General features: G+C 39.7%; 1 protein-coding gene across 7 annotated transcripts; it reads right to left on the bottom strand.

Moving 5' to 3' along the window:
* Nucleotides 1-708: 708 nt before the first annotated feature.
* On the bottom strand, nt 709-19672 carry ppp2r3b (protein phosphatase 2, regulatory subunit B'', beta). 7 transcript variants are annotated; one of them, XM_030758986.1, is made up of 15 exons: nt 19487-19672; nt 18658-19051; nt 9560-9745; nt 8950-9053; nt 8130-8232; nt 6762-6836; nt 6586-6672; nt 5802-5958; nt 5114-5162; nt 4940-5029; nt 4664-4839; nt 3877-3995; nt 3681-3787; nt 2721-2767; nt 709-1615 (listed from the first exon to the last, which is right to left on the bottom strand). In XM_030758986.1, the coding sequence occupies exons 2-14, from the start codon at nt 19009-19011 to the stop codon at nt 2752-2754; spliced, it is 1623 nt and encodes a 540-aa protein (XP_030614846.1). In that variant the 5' UTR covers nt 19012-19051; nt 19487-19672; the 3' UTR covers nt 709-1615; nt 2721-2751. The 7 variants fall into 7 exon arrangements, 6 of the variants coding, with proteins under 6 accessions (XP_030614846.1, XP_030614843.1, XP_030614844.1 ...); XM_030758985.1 differs by lacking the exon at nt 709-1615 and adding an exon at nt 1655-1780; XR_004021729.1 differs by lacking the exon at nt 709-1615 and adding an exon at nt 1705-1780 and having other exon boundaries at nt 2721-2853.
* Between the last annotated feature and the right edge of the window lie 360 nt (nt 19673-20032).

Here is a 20032-nt window from a genome sequence, read left to right as displayed (position 1 = left end):
TAAATTAATTTAAATAAAAAAAAATCACTATACCTCATACTAGTTAATGTATTTTATACTTTGAATAATTCAATCAGCACTTTGTTATTTTAGAAGCAGCTTTACGTTTATGCATTTTTTGAGCACAGCAGTTAGTCTGGTAAATGGTACTCCAGTATGACCAACAGCGCTTTTTACACACTTGAAATGCCATATTGATAGTTTTCAGCTGACATACACTCACCAGCCACTTTATTAGGTACACCTGTTCCACTGCTCGTTAATTCAAATATCTGATCAGCCAATCACAGGGTAGAAACTCAATACATTTGTATGTGTAGACATGGTCAAGATGACCCGCTGAAGCTCAAACCGGGGAAGAAAAGTGTCTTTGAACGTGGCATGGTTGTTGGTGCCAGATGGGCTGGTCTGAGTATTTCAGAAACTGCTGATCTGCTGGGATTTTCCCCACACAACCATCTCTGGGGTTTACAGAGAAAAAATATCCAGTGAGCAGCTTTCTCGGTGAAAATACCTTGTTGAGAAGAATAGCCACTGCTTTGGAGCTAAGCTAAGAACAGGAAACTGTGGCTACTGTTCGCTGAAATTGGACAACAGACAACTGGAAAAATGTTGCCTGTGTGTGTGTTTATATATACACAACATAAAAACATTTTTTTACATCATGTACCACATTAAACTGCACAGGCTGTCTTCTTTAGTCTTCCATTAACCAAGGCTTTATTATTAATTTAAAGAAACACAAAACATTTCAAAATGGTTCCTTTTGTTCTGTCAAAGTAGTCAACTGAAGTACTTTGTGACATAGAAAAAAAAAAAAGGTCTAAAATACTTGCTCAAATCATTTACAGCACAGCAAGCACAAAATAAATATGTACATTAATTTATAAATTCATCTCTAATAAATTATAACCTCATCTTACACACACATTAAAGTCATAATGAATATAGGCCTGTACAACAAGTGCTGCGTATGACTATCGAAACTGTGTGCTTATGTGTGTGTCCAGAAGGCTTAATGGTGGCTTGTTTGGCATTTACAGTAACCTCCCTGCGACTGCACTGATGACTTTACAGCAATATAGGAAACTCTTTATTGTGATCACTGGAATGTAAGCTTAGCCAATGAGTTTGATACCTGAATCCAATCAGCATGGTTTTTGTCCAAAAAAAAAAAAAAAAAAAAAAATGAACAAAGTCAACGAGCTCCAGTGTGTAGCAAAAGTGATTTGGCTCATGTGAGCGTGATTACGCAACACTCATGTTTAGATGAAACCAAACGTGCCCCAAACATTATTGATGTCCAACGATTACATGCAGAAAACAACCTGTTAATGTGTGGGGAACGAGCAAAGGTCTAAAATGCATCACTCGTGACATCAAGTCAGCTGGGGTGTTTACTGTAAGTGTGAAAATGTAAAACATCTGGTTCAGTATTGAACTACCCTCTGCTCCATGTACTTTAATGATTTCTTTGTCAAATACGTGTTAACATGGACGTTTCTCCAGCCGCATCTTTCTGGTTTACTCCGTTTGCTGACGTTTGTCCACTAACCCAGGCGCATGACTTGTGTTTCTGAGAGTGGAAGGTGCTCACCAGGCTTGCGGGAAAAGGCTACAGGACCAAAAAAAAAAAAAAAATCATTCAAAGTCATCCTCATACTCATATTCATCCAGGTCCAGGTTGCAGTGCGGGCTGGGGATCTCAAAGAAGTGTCTCTTTGTCAGTCCCAGTTCACTGGAGATGTGCTGCCCTAAAGGGCTCAGCGGATTTTCGTACCTGAACAGACACAAGGAGAAAACAACTCAGCGTCATCAGGCAAAAGAAGGCTTAAATTTGAAACTGTCATGGGACTGTAGTCAGACATCCACATTTAACAATTAACCAATTTTTCTCACTGTCAATCCTCCTGTTCATATCCAATTTAGAGATGTGGGATAAAATTCACAGGCCTTATTCAAACTTTATAACGTTTTTAACAGTGACACTGGAACATTTTATAAAGTGCCCATTTGACCAAGCTTCCTATTTCCAGTATAAAAACTTTACAATACATCAAGACTGAATGAGGCCAGCCAATTTTTCCCTCCCTCACCAGCCTCTAGTCAGAGGAGTCATTCAAAGCCATTAAAGAGTAATACCATGTTGAATGTGACCAACATTTACACCAAATGTTGCAAACATTTCAACATCAATGCATAAGGTGAATTTATTATTATCATTTTAACAAATTTTTAACATTTCTAACAATTCAGATTAAACAAACAGGCTATAAAGTATACATATCTGAGCTTCAGGGCTGAGGGGAAGTGAATACTTATTTAGCAGCAGACAAAGTAATAAATATTCCCATCCAATTCTTGGCAAGAAAGTATATTCCCCAAAATGTCTAAGTACTTTTCTAGAGACTTGGGAAGGACACAGGAGCACCACGTGAAGGCATGAACAGAAGTGGGAAAAAGAAGTAAAGCATTTTGTTCACTTATTTAAGAGGAAGGATTAAAAACAGAAGCTGTCCGGTCCAAAAACAGACTCCCAGCTCTAAGCAGCGGCCACGTACACAACACTTACTGGCTGACACAACAATGATCTGCCGTATGCTGATCGGTCAGGAGGGGTGGGGATCGGTAGATGCTAGGAGTGGGTTTAGGACTAGACTTTCCCCACAGAGGAAGAAAAGGAGAACACTTTAACCCTGGTGACACCCTCAGTGTCTTACCTGCTCTGGTTAGCAGCCATGCTTTATAGTGTTAGTCGGTGGTGTTCCTAAAACCGCCACACAACATAGCTGTCAACAGTCTCATTTATCACTGGGTCACTCTCAGGGTGGCTCGGCTGCTGCGCATTAGCCTCTGAGCAGTGGGACATTAAAACTTAATATATAATTCACTTAATAAAGTTCAGTTGATCTTATGACTCTGTGTGAATACATAAACTTCATATCAAATTTTCACTCTTAACATGGCAAAATGTCTTATTTTATCAGACTATATTTTAACATTGACTTCACAACACCAGACCTAAAACACTAATAATAATGACAAATGTTAGTTATTTCTCTAGCAAACAATCAGGAGACTTGCATATCAAACATTATGTGCCTACTGTACAAAACATAGCTAAAACAAATCTAAGTAATCGCATATACGTTTACTAAGATCCAGTTTGTCTTCCATTTTTTGTGAACAGATAATGTGAAAATAACGGCCATATAAATTATATACTATTTATAATATACAAATAAGGACAAATTGATCAGAAACTGTCACAAAGTGCAAAGGCTAAATTAAACTGGAGGAGCTAGGACTTACAGCTGCTGCTTTTTGGGCTTGCAAACAAAACAAAACAAAAAAATCAATCCCAGTTTTAGTCTCATTTTTGCACTACTGAGAAAAAAAATGTCTAAATGCAAACACTGAGGCTAAAACTACCATATTCCAATTTATCATATTGCATCACCTATTCATCATCAAACTTCAGAGGCCTCTGGTGCTGGCCTAAATGTAAAAGCATTTTGAATTTGTAAGAAAAAAATAACTTTTCTTAAGACTACAAGTGGACATGAAAGTGAATCCTTTTCTCTTTTATCTTTACTTAAGAAAAACTGTTTGCGAAAAACCGAGCCTTGAATGGTAACTGCTGCCATTCCTGACAGATCCACGAGTACCCTCACACTTACACATCATTACACTGGTCATTGGCAGCCTCCTCGGCTACCAATATGTCGTACTCCTCTGCAGCATATTTCTCCCAGTCTGACAGCTCCTGCCCGTCCGTCTCCACCTCCTTAAAAAGATGACAAGTTACATGATCCACTGACAGGAAAACAAGACACAATACTGTGTCACATCTGGTCAGAATTCAGTCTTACTCACCCTTATGACAGAGAAAGGGTCCTTTTGCTCGTGGTCCAGGTACTTCTCGATGTTGAAGAACGTGTCAAAGAAGATATGAGCCAACTTGCACCTCTTAAGGTCCCGCAGAGTGATCTTACCTGGACAATAGAAACCAGGCACTTCAAACAGGTCATTTATGGCATGCACATTAGCTAACTGTTGTCTGTCTATATAAGGGTTTTAGCTTTTAAATTTGGCCTGAGACATAATACTGATGATCCAACTATGACATCTACCAAGTCACCTCACAGTTTCCCTCATCTCACTGTGTGGCATGACTTATGGATGAGCTCTTTAGCCTGCCAATGAACACAGTTTGGTTACAATATTTCACACTATGGCTGCAAATAATGACTTCCTACAGCATACTCTGTCAATAATTCAAAAAGTAAACTATACTTAATGTTAATTATTAAGTTTTTGGATTTGATGATATTAAATTTACAAAGAAAACAAACAAACAAAAAAAAAAACCTTAAAAAACAAACAAACAAAAAAACCCAAAACAATTCAGGACATAAATTTAATTTCAACTTAAGTGAAAGTGCTGGAGGGAATTTGTTTCACAGTGTGAATAACACCAGCAGCTGGCAGCAGTCCGTCTCTCATCTATTAGTGTCCTCTCAGCTAATGATCAATGACCTGGCCTGAAAATGTGTGTGTGTGTGTGTGTGTGCATGCCACTGTGATTGTGGCCAAAGTGGAACCTATAATATCTCTTGTGTGTGAATGTCTGAGTGTGTATTAATGTAAAACAGATCCTGACCTTCGACCTCAGGCTTGACAAGGTCAAGCATTTGGCAGAGGCAGTCCTCAAAGGGCAGCGGCTCAATAGCCATGGCCTCCAGCTTCTGACACTGCTCCTCGTAGAAGTACTCCAGCTCATACATGCTCAGCACCCCGTCCCCATCCAGGTCCATACAGCGGAACCAGTACTCTATGCTAATCAGACAGAGATAAAGTCAAAGAAGAGACGGCTGATGTGAGCAGAGATCAAACCCCTCAGGAAAAGGATGATGCAATCAGTGTTGTTGAGTGATACCTGGTGTCAGTCTTTTTGTCTTCCTCAGAGATGAGGAACCAGACGAAATCAGCGTAACTCAGCCGTCCCTCCTTATACACACGTCTGTCCCTGTGGAAAACACACAAAAAAGTATTAAAGCTAGCAGTGGAGACTAGATAAGACTTGCATCTCTTTAAACTTGATTACATTTACCTTGTTACTGTCCCTGAGAATATTCTTTCAATCATCTTTTGTGAGATGGCTGGAAAGAAATATATAAAGAGGTCACATACAATCAAGTCTATTTGGGGAAAAAAAAAATACGTATTTCCTCTCCTGGACAACAGCTCCTTCACTTACTATACAACTTTTTCACAACACATGTAACCCATTCTCACAGACTGTAAATCCAGACTGGCTAGTGTAGATTTTTTTAATCTTGACAATGCTATAAATCCTCTGGTCATCATTTCGACTGTATGGTGTCAGAAATTGTTCCAGACATGGCGTCATTGGAACTGAGCGTATATGCTGCACTCTTATTGATCTTGTGTCTCATTTCCCCTGCTTCACTCATAGACCATCAACCAACAACATGTGGTGTGGAGTGTGTGTGAAGGTAGTGTCAAAGACAAATCTTTTTCCTGGCTGTGTGTTTGTTTTGTGAGGAGTAAGCCCCGACCAAATACCATTTACAGATGCCTTTTCCTGTTACTGGTAGTTTAAGTTTACTGACTGCACTATCACTGGCAGGAAGACTTAAGGAAAGTTAATTTAGTTCTCTTCCTCTTCCATCGGCTATATATATTTTTCCAAAAATACATGCTGATGTGACATAAATAAAGGACTAAATTAAAGAAATGAATGCTTTTGTGTGTGAAAGTGGGGTGTGTTTGTGCACCTTGGTCATTGTGTCGTGCTAGGTCCTTCTGGTCTATGTAGAGGTCGTGATCAGAGTCCAGCTCCCAGAACTTGCAGTAAATAACATAGAAATGCTCATAGGAGAAAAACTCTGTCAGCTGGTTCACGTCCTCTTCTTGCTCCAGCAATGCCACATTCTGCCCAGCAGGAAGTATAAAAGCCTTTCATCATAATTTTACTTCAATAAATCACAATACTCTTTTTAGCATGTAACAGTATACTCCCCTTGCTTCATATGCTGTCATATGCCAAGGTTTTCATTACATATAGAAATGATTGAAGTAAATATGCATTTACAAAGCTAGTTTCCTTTAGGACGTAAAGTGACTAAAATGATTAGCTTAAAAAAAGATAGTTTCTAGCTTTGTAAAGCTGCAACAAAAGAGAAATTAATACAATTTTAAAACACAATAGCTTTAATTATTAACCTTAAAACAACATAAAAACAAGAAACTGAGTGAAACAGTTAACATCCATCCTTCCGTCCTTTTGGAGCCTATCCCAGCTGTCATAGGGTGAAAGGCTGGGTACACCCTGTACAAGTTGCCAGCCTGTCGCAGGGCTAACACAGAGAAATAGGCAACCATTCATACTCACATGTGAATGGTTGCCTATGGGCAATTTAGAACCACCAATTAACCTAACCCCACTGAGCGCATGTCTTTGGACTGTGGGAGGAAACCGGAGTACCCGGAGAAAACCCACACAGACACGGGGAGAACATGCAAACTCCACACAGTTAACATGCATTTCTGTATAATTACCTGGAGAAAGTTACTTTTCCTGAGCTCAGAACATGTTATTTTCCCCGTCCATGACCGGTTCACATTGTAAAATATCCTCTGAATCACCTGAAAAACAACTGACAGTGTTATCTTGGCGAGATAATGCCATTTTTGTGTTTCACTACAAAGTGCAGTCGTGTATTATGGCGGTATACCGTGGTGATGTATCGTGAGTGAAAGTCCGGTGCCTCTTTTAGAAAAGCCAGGCCTGGGTGTGAGTTCACCACATCCTGAGAACATAAAGTAAAGTCAGCTCACTTTGATGCTACTCTGCTTGATTATATAGCCAAAAAAACCCAAACACAAGCGATAATGATCATCTCAATGACACACTATGGCCTCGGCAGTAACAAAAAGAAACGTTCAGTTAAATTCTGGCAAACCACATCTGTCTTTCTTTACAGGTACACCGAGCACATGACTTACAAAGGAGGAATAAAAATGACAACTGATTTAAACATCAGGAGCTGACAGTGTTTATCTACATCATTCTGACTTATCGCATGCTTCATAAATTGTGCCATGTAAAGAAATTCTCCTTTATGGGAAATGAGAATTCCCTTTATTTTACATTTTTCTTTAAAATCTGGGTCAACTGGTTTTGGGATGAGCATGAGCCTTTTTTAACTGACAGCAAAGTGGTAGGAAGGTTACAAAGAATATGCTTACTTAGTGACCTTCCCTCCTTCCTAATGCAATAAAGTCACAGTGAGGGTGCTGCATTTCAAACTGCAGTTATATTCTTGCCATGAAACTCCCTCATGTCATTTCTTTGTTCTACACCCCATCTTTCTACTGGAGGAAAGAATTGTTGACATAAATGTGAAGGTGGCAATGAAATTAAAAGGCCTTATTTCAGGGCAGCCGTCATGCCTCTTTGACTCTTACTGTGAGAAATTAAATCATAGAGAAACACATAAATCACAGGGCACAGGAAACAGGCGGGGACAGTCAAATCTACTCCACTGCAATCCACCTTTCATTCATCAAAACAGTCAAAGGCGATTCGCTGAGTGGAACCATACAAATTAAACAGCGTGAGCCACAAGGCATCTCTGGTGGTATGCTAACGGGTGTTCAGCTCAGACCGCCGTTCCTGCCAGCATGAAAATGAATCAGGTGTAGGGTGGGGCCTGTGTGGCACACCAACAGCTTGTCAGCTGGGATGAGAATACAAATAGCCACCACAGCAGGTCCACATGGTAAGAATTTCCAAACACTCAATTAAACCTGTCTTTTGAGGCTAATAAATGAACCATAAGTCTATTTTTTGTGTGTGATTATTTTAGTACTATAATGCGTTCAGAACATGAGCCACATTTTCATCTCCATCAGGGGAATCTCCCATCACTATATTACTAGCTTACAGTAAGGTCCCTGAATTAGTCCTCCGCCACATGAAAAAGCAGTCTCAGCAGGGCAGTCCAAAAAAATAAGCCCAGTTTGCACCACCCAAGCCAATGCTATTTGCCATCTCATACTGCCAAGTCCAGCCCTCTCCCTGGGTGTGCTGCAGCCAGTACCTGCAGGAATGGAATAAAGTCATCTTGTTCCAGGTAATTGCAGCCAGGCTTGGCCAAGAGGTGCACAAATTTAGAAGCGTCATCGTGACAGGTCAGCAGAGTTCTGGAGAAGAAAAGAGAGAACAGATGGTTGCAAGGTTACTCCCACTTTAACTGTTAAGTTCGTTCTGTCCTTTTTATCATTCCTTCAAAAGCATAAGTTTTACATTGTTTTATGAAAAAGTGCTCAAGTGCAGGTATAATACATTCTGAAATTAGGATTCGGTATCACTGCTGGGCGATTATGAGCGTGGAGTGTTATGGTAGCAACTCTGAGAGCGTCTGTTGTGGCCTCTTCTAAGAATGGCTCAGTCATGAGCTAAAGTCAAAGGGCAGGTCTGTCCAGTTCTCTGGAGCCTTAGACATTAATACAAGAGCATGCCTATTGCACACAACTGCATTCAGTGTAAATCACCAGTATAAAAGCCCCCTGGTATTCCTTTCAGTTTCATGCAGAAAGACACTCAAAGGATGTTTTCATTTATACACTATATATATATATATATATATATATATATATATATATATATATATATATATATATATATATATATATATATATATATATATATATATGCACAGCAACTTTCCCCTTGTGGTGTTTATGAGGGCAAAGATTTTTGTTTAGGAATGAAAAGGAAAATGCCATAATAGAAGATAATAGCCATGTATGTTACTCCCAGCGAGTGGTCATCATTGTTTAGAGGACATTGTATAAGCCATTTGGCTGTGAGTGAATGCACCAGTGGTCTAGTGAGAATAAGAGCAGCTATTGTCTTACTTTCTCCACATAGCCACAAACTTGTGAACAGACACGAAGCCCGTCCTGTCGCCTCCAGCTGAGCAGAACAATGGCACTTTCCAGTAGAGGGGACACTCGCAGGCCTGGGGAGACAAGAAGGCAGAAGAAATGGGGCAGTGTGTGATTAGGATTTAGAGAAGATACAGTATCACAAAAGTGAGTCCACCCCTCACATTTCTGCATATATTTAAGTATATCTTTTAATGGGACAACACTGACAAAATGACACTTTGACACAATGAAAAGTAGTCTGTGAGGGGTGTACTCACTTTTGTGAACCACTGTATAAGGGAAGGATTAAACAGGAATGTAAACTCTATAAAACACACACCTGACCGATAATGCAGAAATGAACAGTGAAAAGACATAACTCTGATAGGTTGAGAATCAGTGTTTGATGATTAAAAGACTTCCCTGAGGAAACCTAGCTGTCATTGCTCTCTTTACCCAGGTTCCCCTCTAGCCATCACTAACATTCTTCAAAGTCAAGGAAATAAACATCAGGTTTTAAACATCAGCAAACAGCCAAACGGCACAAATGAAAATAATTTGCTGTGCGGCAGCTCCACGCTACAAATCATATACTCACCTTGGCAACCTGCCCCATGTCCTCAATGGTGGCCCTTTCATTTGGGAATTGGGAAAATATTTTCTCAATTTTGGAAATGAGGCTGTCAATGTTAAGGTTGGCCTGGGGCCGGCCCTGTGGGAAGTAAAACTTGGGAATGCTTTCACTCAGTGCTGTGGTGACTGGCTCCTCCGTCCTCACCTGAGCCTGGGATAAACACAGATAAACAAGCTGTTAGCTGCTGATGCTAGCAAAGGCTAAGACCACTCAAGTATGCCAGCATGTGCTCGAGGCTTGCCTGAACACAAACTCTACACATTGCTGGCATTCATGGAACCATGCCTCTCAGCAACCCAAAAGCCACCAGGGAAGAGTAGTGACTACTCAGCAATCACAATTTTTCATGTGACTGATATTTCACTCTAATACATATTTGATAAAAGATTTTAAATATTTTAAGTATTTGTAACTTATAATCATTTATTTATTAAACTGTTTACAGGCTTTATAGAAGTCATAAAAGCAGACTGTATATAGCAATCTACACATAGTAGTACTCTCTCTTTATGATGCAGACAACTCATGTTACATAAGTCAAATGATTGGCCTGAACGGTGCTTTGCTTGAAATCTTAATGGGAAATGAGCAGTAGTCATTAGTTCTTACTGAATAATGATTACAGGCTACAATAAGTTATTATACTATATTTAGTCTTTAATAGCCTCTGTGATGCTGTGCAATGTGATTGAGGTCTAAACGACAAGTGTGTTTTACTGAGTCATTTTAAAACCAATCTTTGATTTTGTTTCCACAGAATTTTAAGATTTCATCTGAAATGTTACGATCCATGTTAACATGAGTGTAAATAATTTGCTCAAAAATACCAGTGACATCTTTAATAAGCACAAGATTTTAACACAAGCCTCCTAATAACTGCATGTATGTGGAGAGGAACACTATCCAACATAAAATAAATGAGTCTGTTCACAGCAGATGCTGTGACTTAACAAAGCAGAAACATCACATTACGGATGGCTCTTTCAAGTAGCCACGTAAATCACAAGTGACAGTGTTATTACTTAAACCCGTGCCGTTCATCTATGGCAACACTGGTTGTCTTCAATGGAGGGAAACACCACTGAGGAACTAAAAGAGTTACGGACTGCAATGTTATGAACGTGCACCTCAAAAAGAGAGCAACATCTTTTTAAAAACAGAAACCTGAAAGCCTACCTTTTTATTTGTTGTTATTTTACCTGTGGGTATTTTTCTCCTTTATTATTGTGTGATCTATTTTATTGTGTTCTGTGAAGCACTTTGTAGCTATGTTTTGAAAAATGCTATACAAATAAAGTTTATTTGTTTTATTGACAGGAGCTTAAAGGCAAGAAACAGAACTGAAAGAGAATTAAGGCAGGAACACACTGTATGTACACAGCAGAGGCTTGTATGTAATGTCTTTACCTTCGATGCCTGAATTTGCCCAGTTTCCTTAGTAATACAAAAACCTGCCTTTATGCTGGAGTTTACATACTGGAGCTTACATATACCTGTGTCTGTTATTATTATTACTGTGATCTCAGGCAGAAAACATTAGTTTTGTATGACAGAGCTTTGCAGCACGTGCTGTTAGGCTGTATAATCATTATTTTGTTCTTTTATCCTTTGTTTAACGTTTGTTTATCCAGGAAAACATGTGTTTCCTGACAGTGAAAAAATAGCATATTCTCCATTCTAACAATGGCAACATAATATTAGGCCCAGGCAGTCATGTCACAGTGAATCCAACTAACCACACAAACAGAGCACAGCTGACATATTATGAAGATATCAAAATCACTGACAAAAATCACCACTGTGACTCACATAGAGCTGTGCTGTAGAAACCAAGCCATGAGGATATTTTAATAGCCTTACACATAAAAATACATAATGCACTCAGTGCCAAATGTGTTGTTATGCTGCACTTAACACCCAGTTACTAAAAACAGCCTGAGCAGAATACGCTTTGCTCTCAATCGTCATCCTCAAAGACTATTTACATGAGTCAAGAATTCTCTAACTCAATCATTCTGGGAGGCCTCTGATAACCACATACACACACCCACACTTTGCTCAGTTAAAACACCAAATAATAATCTTGCTGTTTATTTTGGTCAAACATATTCTACCTAAAGTTTATTAGACCAAGTCTACATTTAACATCATGTCTGTAAAACTTTCAACAATGGCTTAAAAAAGCCTTAAATTACAGATCTAGACACAAGAGGGCTTTAAATCTTTCCCTGCCAGCTTCAACCAGTATTACTGTCAGCACTGCCTGAAAATGTTTGGCTGTACTCTAATAAATGATAAATGCTGATGATCCTCTGCTCTTGTCATCTGTGTTGGTGTCAGCCATGGCTATAAAAGGACATAAACATCTCCTGTTGCCTTGCTCCGCACTGTCCCCTCTTTCTCCCACTTCATGCTAACCGTTAGCAGAGCTCTTGAGCACTACTGCTAAGCCACCTGACATTTTGCATATTACCGATGATGTGGTCTGAAAGAGGACAGAGAGGCAGCTGAACATAACATAACACAAAAGATGAAACATCATCTAATAAGCTCGCAGTAGAAACACATTTCATATATCTCTGTACAAATGAAGAACACCTTTATAAACTGTAACCTCACAAACAAAAGCAGAACTGATTGCACAATAACATTTCACAGGACACAGCTGTGTGGTAGCAAAAATTTCAATGTGTCAAGAGAAAGTGTTAACTACTAATTTGTCTTTATTTACCTAAACAATTACTGTTCTTTAATTGTGCAACACTGACATCTGAATACCAAGAAAGTAAGCCCATAAATACCAGTCAACATTAATAGATCTGTCCCCTTGCTGACAGGCCAGCAAAGCCTGCGTGACACAGCGTACACTTATACAAACACCTGCCTGTCCTTGCTGGAAGGCTCTCAGCCTCTTCTTGAATCGAGAGGGCAGAACAAAGTCACATCCACGTGCCAGCAGAGCCAGCTCCTTCCTCAGGTCAGGGTCCTGACGCAGGGACAGCTCCTTCATCCTCATCCTCACTCCACACAGGACGAGGAACACATATACACAAAACAACTCTCAATCCAGCGTTATCTCCTTGACTGTGCAAGTCACTTGCAGTCACCACTGTAAGTTAAAAGGCAGTGGAAGCAGTGAAGGTTCCCTGTGTGTATGTCCCTGTGGCTGTCCTCCGTCTGAGTGAGAGCCACTTAATGCAAGAGAGCAGCTGCTACTGTGACTCTCTCTCCCATTCCAGATCTGGTCTCACAATTTCAGCTCAGCCTGCTGCTCTGTCCCAGCCTCTACCTAACATGCACATGCATGCATGCATGCGCGCGCGCGCACACACACACACACACAGAGCAGGGTCAGGGAGCCCTTGCCTTAAAGCTGCTGAGGAGATAAGGAAGGACTGGGTGCATGTGTGTGGGAGTCACCTAGTGTATGTGTGGGATGGGAGGGGGTGTGCAATGGATCTGCCCTTTCCAGTTTGCATTCCTGAGTCCTCATTGAAGGTTATGTACAGAGACAGACCTGTTGTTGCAGCTAGTAGTAGTCACAGAGTTCAACTGAAGGATGGATCTCCATATGACAATGTCACACTATCCACGTTATCTGGCTTTCCTTCTGAAAGCTAAATACTTGGGCTATGGACTCCCTTATTCTTGACAAGGTATCCAGTCACTAATGAGAAAATTCAAAATAAAACCACTGAAGTGATGGAATACAACGAAAGCTGCACATTACTTCTACTGTCACTAAATCGGCCTCAAACTATAAATCACAAGAAGAGAAGGCAGCCAAAACCAACTACTGATGCATGGGCACGTAAAGAGAATAAGAAAGATATGACTGCTTAATAACAGATAACAAGAATCAACTCATCAGATGATATAGACAGTCATAAGCCCTACATTTTCTCATATATTCTGGATGCTGTCTTCTGGTGGTCTTTGTTTTGCCTTCCCTTTGCAAGCTTGGGCTGCCAGCCATTCCATGTCTTATTATAGTTGATGGGCAATAGAGTGGAGCAATGGGACATGCCAAATTCAAAGACTGATGACCGAACCAGTCTGCGCCTATTAAAAGCACCACCAAGCACTGTTTGGGCAATCTAAGAAACTGGATCTGGAAAAACACGAGTGTATCTTTAGTCCACAAACATCTACTTCCGATTGCTGTTATCCTGAAATGACGGCAATTACATCAATTCTCCTTAAATGCACTGATCTAACAGCTGTAGTTGTCTTGACTGCATGAATTGCAGACAGGGAAATCCCAACTCCTAGACACCTACTGATGTAAGTGCTAATTAAACAGAAATGGCATAGAAGACTATATAACTAAATCTGTATCTGTTAATGTCATTGTCCATAAAAACTAAAAGCACTCTCATTGTATTTTTAGATGACAGGACCATAAAGTCTACAGTTTTCTGCTCAATCCCAGTTCCTGTTGTCCTCCCTATAGGAAGCTGCTGATGCTTGATAAGCTGTTTGTATAAAATCATTTCATATCACTTGCCTTTTGTTAATCCTCATCAATACAAAGGAAAAATGGAAAGGAAAACACAAACCAAAAAAACAAAAACAAAAAAAACCCAAACAAACCAAAAAAAAAACAAAAAACGAGACCACATTAAAGTATCAACTCTCATCTACTGTTCAGTCTATTTTTGTGTGAGCAAACAAAATCTGAAGTCTGTTCCATAAACAGAGTCATCACGACACAGCAGGGATAACAATGTGTTGTTTTACACATGTAAAAATAACCCCATGGGTGTGAGAAGAGAAGTGACAGTGCACAGGTTCTGCATGAGGTTTGTGCCTTTTAATTAACCAGATTAGACAAGCTCCAACAGGCATTACAACAAACTAAATCATCTTAGGGGCACTGCAGGAAAACTGTCTGAACATCACCTTGAGAGGCAATTATCAGACGAACAAACTGTTAAACTACTACATCCACAGTCTGATGGGTCACTTAGTAAATAGGAAAGCAGGAAAACCCAGGCTGACCTCATGTGTCCATTCTCTTATCTGCTAAATATGATCTGTACAAGACTATGTGTCAAGTCATGTTGATTTAATTGCATTACAGATGAGATTTGAAATATACCACCTCTGGCAGCTCTACATGTTACCAATTTATTCACTCAGATGGCAAGTTGAAGCTGGATTTTACATGGGCTTCAGCTAACTTACACTCTGAGTCTATGATATTCCAGAGACCAAATCCACCAGTGCTATCTGCCAGCAACATGACTTCAACATCCAAGCAGAGGTGACTTAAAGCATCACAACCCTTTGGTAGAGCCGCATCTGTTTGCCAGCAAGAGTACTGTGCCAGTGCTGCAGTGAAATCCAGAACGCTCTAGCTCAAATCACCACAACTGGATGTCTGAGATGGGGATTTGAGATACACGTGAATGTTTGCCAAACATACAACTAAGTAACTCATAACACAGTGGTTACAGGGAAGACCAAAAAATAAAACATGACGTAAACAACAAACACATAGCAGAGGCTAATCCAGACATCTGAAGAAAAATCAGTCTAGCCTACATGGCACAAGAAGTAGAGCAAAGGATCTGTAACACTAAAGGAAGAAGTTGTAGGTAAGAAGTCACCACACACAGTACTGCAGTAATGTCTGTGTAAAGATTAGACTGTAAATTAACCAATGCAGAGTTCAGCAGACTTTGTTTTCTATTATTGGCACTGTAAGATATTCAAGTAGGATTATAAAATTTAGAGTAACTTTTCTGACACTAATGACAAAGCTAGGAAATAGGAATTAAAGTGCTAAAAGACGCACTTTTTAGATACCCAAAAACTAGACTCTAGTTCCAATCTCATAAAAGTAGGAGAAGCCACCACTCAAGAAATATACTTTCAATGCATCTGGTAGTTTTACAGAAAGTTCACGGTGCTAGTTGGAAAAAAAAAAAAAAAAAAGACAAACATTTGCCATTGTACAAAGTTGACACACAAATGACCGAGACTCCAAAATAATAGCACTTGCAGGAAACACTTTAACACCTGGTCCTCTCTGACAGGTCAGGCAACTGATAATGTGACCCCAGACCCCCTGCTTCAAATAGCTTCTATGTTGCTGCGCTTAACCAAGCATGTTATAAAAAGACATCTTAAGAAATGTGCGATACCAAATGTAGATGCAGACAACACGAGAAAAAGTGAAACCCTCAAATGCAACTTGTTCTTACTGCCCTATATTTCAAACCACTCACTGTTTGACTGATTGGACTCTTAACACTGAGGTGATCTTACATGTTGAGCTACGCAGCAGCCCTGAAAGCCAAGCATTCATGGGAAGGCTGATATTTACTGTACATAGTGTAAATAAAAGACCTGCGACTACATATCCCGACAATGAGCAGCATCTAATGGAAGCAGTTTCAAAGTAAATTACGCAGAAGATGAATGTGCTGCCACACCTCATCTCACTGGCAGAGTTCTGGGTATCTAATGCCAGCACAAGGGAACCAAGGCTATCTATATCAGTGTCTGATGTCAAAGTCAGACCAGCTGTTCCAGGCTGCATCAGTGTGACATAAATCGAATTTTTTAGTAATCCTTTGAAGAATGCATCTGTATGCAGGAATTCATTTTGTTGTCTTAAAATAGAAGTATTGCATTTATTCACCCTCACAATCCCTCTAATATTGAGTGACACAATGTGGCCACATGCCATGACACATCACAGCAGAATACACAAACTGTCCAGCAGTGGCCTTATATTGATGAGGGGAGAGGGGGGCATCAGAGGGGCAAATTTCACAGAAGGAAAAGATGCAAATCAAAAAGTTTACATCCCTGTCAGCCCTCCAACTGTTCAGTGACTAAGGCTCAACATGAAGAACAGAAACATAGAAAGCCCATCTAGTTTGAAAGAATGAATTTACTACCTCTTGTGGTCAGTTTATTAAATAATCAAATATAGCTATGAATTATTTCACATTGAGACTTTGTTAAACAGAGTTTGTATCTTAACCTGAAAATTTGTAGTTGATACAATAGATGAAAAACTGCAATGGATGTTTAATTGGTTAATAAACTGTATTGTCCTCTATTCTAATAAGTTATCTATCTGTACATGGTAAGTTGGAAGGCCATAGTTAAGCACTGCTATTATTATAACATACTACCACCACTACTACTACTACTACTACTACTACTGCTCATAATTCTAATATATGAACATGTATGTTGAATCAAACATTAGGTCTCATTCTCCTGCTTTGGTGTTTCAGATGTCACATCGGTCTCTCTACTTGAACGTCTCCTCATACACCTCTTTAGCATGTCACTAACATGTAGAAGGTGGGATCCTGAGGACCTCCAGCTGTCTCAGGTTGTCTCACTGTCATCACACTCACTAATGGCCACAATCTATCACTACCCTAGGCTTTCACATTGTACTTCTGATCCTAACAGATTATGAGTACTTAAGCAGATTACAAAATAAGTGTTTTGTGTAGCTATTTTTCTGCCATAATTTAAACAAGCCAAAGTAAAATACCTTAGTCACAGCACAGTAAGATCTATAACACACAGACTGAAAGAAGTAACCAGAGTGCCAGGGACAGTCTAGGTTCAGACACTCCCACTTCTCATACCACACTAATTCGTGGGTGAGGCCTGAACATTTGGAAAGTATTTGACTAATAATCACTACATACGCCTACAGACAAGAAGGCTCCAGTGTGACAGGGCACAGTGGACAGACTCTGAATGCCTTTGATGTTGTAGGCCATTCAGCATCCTCTTGTGGCCAGTCAGAGAAAACAGAGATCCCAGAAGATACATTAGTGCCAAATGAGGGAAACTAGAAATTTAAATTAGTCAGTTTAACACAGATTTAAATAAATGAATTGCAAGAAAACTCTACAAGGAATGCCGTTAAGCAAATATAAGTTAATAGTACACTCGGTCCATTTAAAAGAATTTTTAAACTGGACATGGATGCTATGTGTGACAAAGCATAGGTTTTGGCTCAGATGGTATTTTTTTTAATTAAAAAATGTAATAAGGAGGAGGATAGCATTAATGTTTACAGAACACAGGAGATATTTTGATGCAAAAGTAATTTACCAATGGCAGAGGCTGATTTTTACCTGTTGTGTTGTATCAATTTTCCAGTAGTTAAATGTTGTGTTGGATACTGTTAAAGAGTGACCAACACTACAAAACACTTCCCCTTTTGGTTAAATTGGCATTTTAAACATCGACCCAGAATTTCAAACTCAGGCAGATCCTTTTTATAAGTGCATTAAACTGTTCTCTCCTTCATTTAAACCACATTAGCACAGCTGTTCCTACAGTGGTTATTAACTGGAAAAAAAACCCACCAGTTTATGTTTTCAACTAGTTTTGTGAATTGGGGTTTGGTGAGCATAATAATCATTATTTGTTTCTAAAATGGCCAGAAACAACAAGAAAACCCATAGATTTCTATCAAATAAGGTAACACACAGTGACTGCATTTCCTGTTCAGTGGACAGGTCATACTCGTACTGCAGGGATTGCAGCATACCGCAGATATACCAATGAATTGGTAGTTAAACACATATAAGTGCACTAGTGCTAGAAAGACAAACTGAGCAAACTGATAAGCTGCAGTACAAAAATGCCCAAACTAGGATTGCTTTATAGTTTGCTTACCAGAAAGCACAGAGAAGTTTCCCTTTTAGCTTTAAGGTGTAGTCTTTTTAATGCTTACTATCAGTATGTGATGGATTTAAAATATTCAAATTACTATGCAACACACCCTCATGTCACAAGAATCTCAGGTGGCGTCAGGTAGAAAAAGAACAGGGTGGCACACCTTGTTTTTGACATTAGTAAATCAAAAGCTCTGGGGTGTGACACCATTGGGATTAAAAAAAATATAATAATAAAAAAGGATAGTGGCGAGGATGTGTGTGGATTTCTTCCTGACACCTTAAGAACTTTTGGATAAAATTCTCAACAATGATTCGTTACATGCTTACAAAAAAAATCATGCTAAAGATTTATATATTGCTCAAGCTCTGAACTTGTTTGAATACGCAGTTTACCTTCTTTGTGCTAACAGATCTCCGTAGTACTCTTCCACTGGGTCCAGTCATTCTGGTATTACTGCTGCTGCGGGATGGCAGGGTACTGGTAGATGGGCTGCTGAAAGGTGTACTTAAGGGAGCAGGCTTCTTCTCTGCCAGATTCTTTTGGGATGCCACATTGTTGTTTTCATTGAAGCTCAACGACCTTTTATCCTGGGCGTCCCCAATACTCAAATCAATAGGCTGTCCACTTTTGATTAGATCAAGATAATCTTTGAGTACTGACTGAGTTGCAGGCTCACTCAACCAGCTGAGGAACAGTTCATCCACTTTCATTTTAAGAACTGGCTGGAGAACTTGTGGTGACGGCATTTTACTCAATATCGCCTAAAGCCTCCTCTGACAGACGTACCTGCGTAGAAATAAGAACATCTTTAATCTCACAGCACAGATCTCTGCTTCCAACACAACGTCCGTGGATGACACGAAACTGTCAGAGCAGCAGAGTAGGTCACTCTAAATCGGATGGCTGCCTGACAACAAAAATGACCCGAGAAATAGCCCTAGCTTTGAGTACAAACCAACACTCATTCACGGTATTGAATTTTAGCGCGAACCGTCAATGCTTTAGCCCACAGGCGAAAGCCGGGAACCCATAATGCTTCAATAATATTTCAAGCTAATTAAACTCCATTGCATGAAAAAACCCCCAGCTACATAAAGTAAATACTTCAGTAGCTATCACCACTTAAAACTGTCCTGCTATGGACGAACGGGGACCACAACAGCTTTAGCTACTATAGCTTTAGCAACAAGCTAGCGTCAACTAGCCAACAAATGTACTCACCTTATAGTGAATGAACAGCAAAGTCAAATACGTTAATATGACGCTACATTTCCTTCATAAGCGACTCTGCTGAACGTACGTTCGGCTAATGGCAAAACATAAAAGTAACGCTGAAATTCCCGTGTTCATCCCTCTGGGAGAAAACACAGCAGACAGGAGCAACTTTTCGGCCTCTCGTTCCCCTGGTAACCACACCACGCTATCGCGAGATCGTCCTCGGGGTGCCAGTAGGTGATCGCGAGTGCAGCGCGCCGGTTTCTCCCGTGGGAACTGCGAGCTCTATCGCCGACGCACACCTGTTAAAATTAAAATCGTCGACAGGTTTCTGATGTTTCTATCGCTCTGCGTTTTTTTCTCGTTAACTTAAGTAACGTAAACGTATTCTAACACTGCACAGTTCCCAATTATAAGCAACGCCAAAAGTACTCAGTAAGTATTATTAGAGATGTTTTCAGATTGTTTCACATAACGCAACCCATCTACTTGGATGTCAATTAATGTAGCCTACTCTTATCTGTAACAATCTGCTGTGTTTAAAAAGTTTGT

This window comes from Archocentrus centrarchus, chromosome 21, assembly GCF_007364275.1.
Source record: "Archocentrus centrarchus isolate MPI-CPG fArcCen1 chromosome 21, fArcCen1, whole genome shotgun sequence".
Lineage (NCBI taxonomy): Eukaryota > Metazoa > Chordata > Actinopteri > Cichliformes > Cichlidae > Archocentrus > Archocentrus centrarchus.
Note: the sequence above shows the minus strand (reverse complement) of the source record. Positions and strands in the feature narration are given on the sequence as shown.

Excerpts from the sequence above, each read along its gene's own strand:
- ppp2r3b (XM_030758983.1), bottom strand. The coding sequence starts at position 19,011 with ATGCCGTCACCACAAGTTCTCCAGCCAGTTCTTAAAATGAAAGTGGAT. Across the intron at positions 5,959-6,585 it reads GGAAAAGTAACTTTCTCCAG|AATGTGGCATTGCTGGAGCA; the intron begins GTAATTATACAG and ends CCTGCTGGGCAG. Across the intron at positions 5,030-5,113 it reads TTCTCAGGGACAGTAACAAG|GGACAGACGTGTGTATAAGG; the intron begins GTAAATGTAATC and ends TGTTTTCCACAG.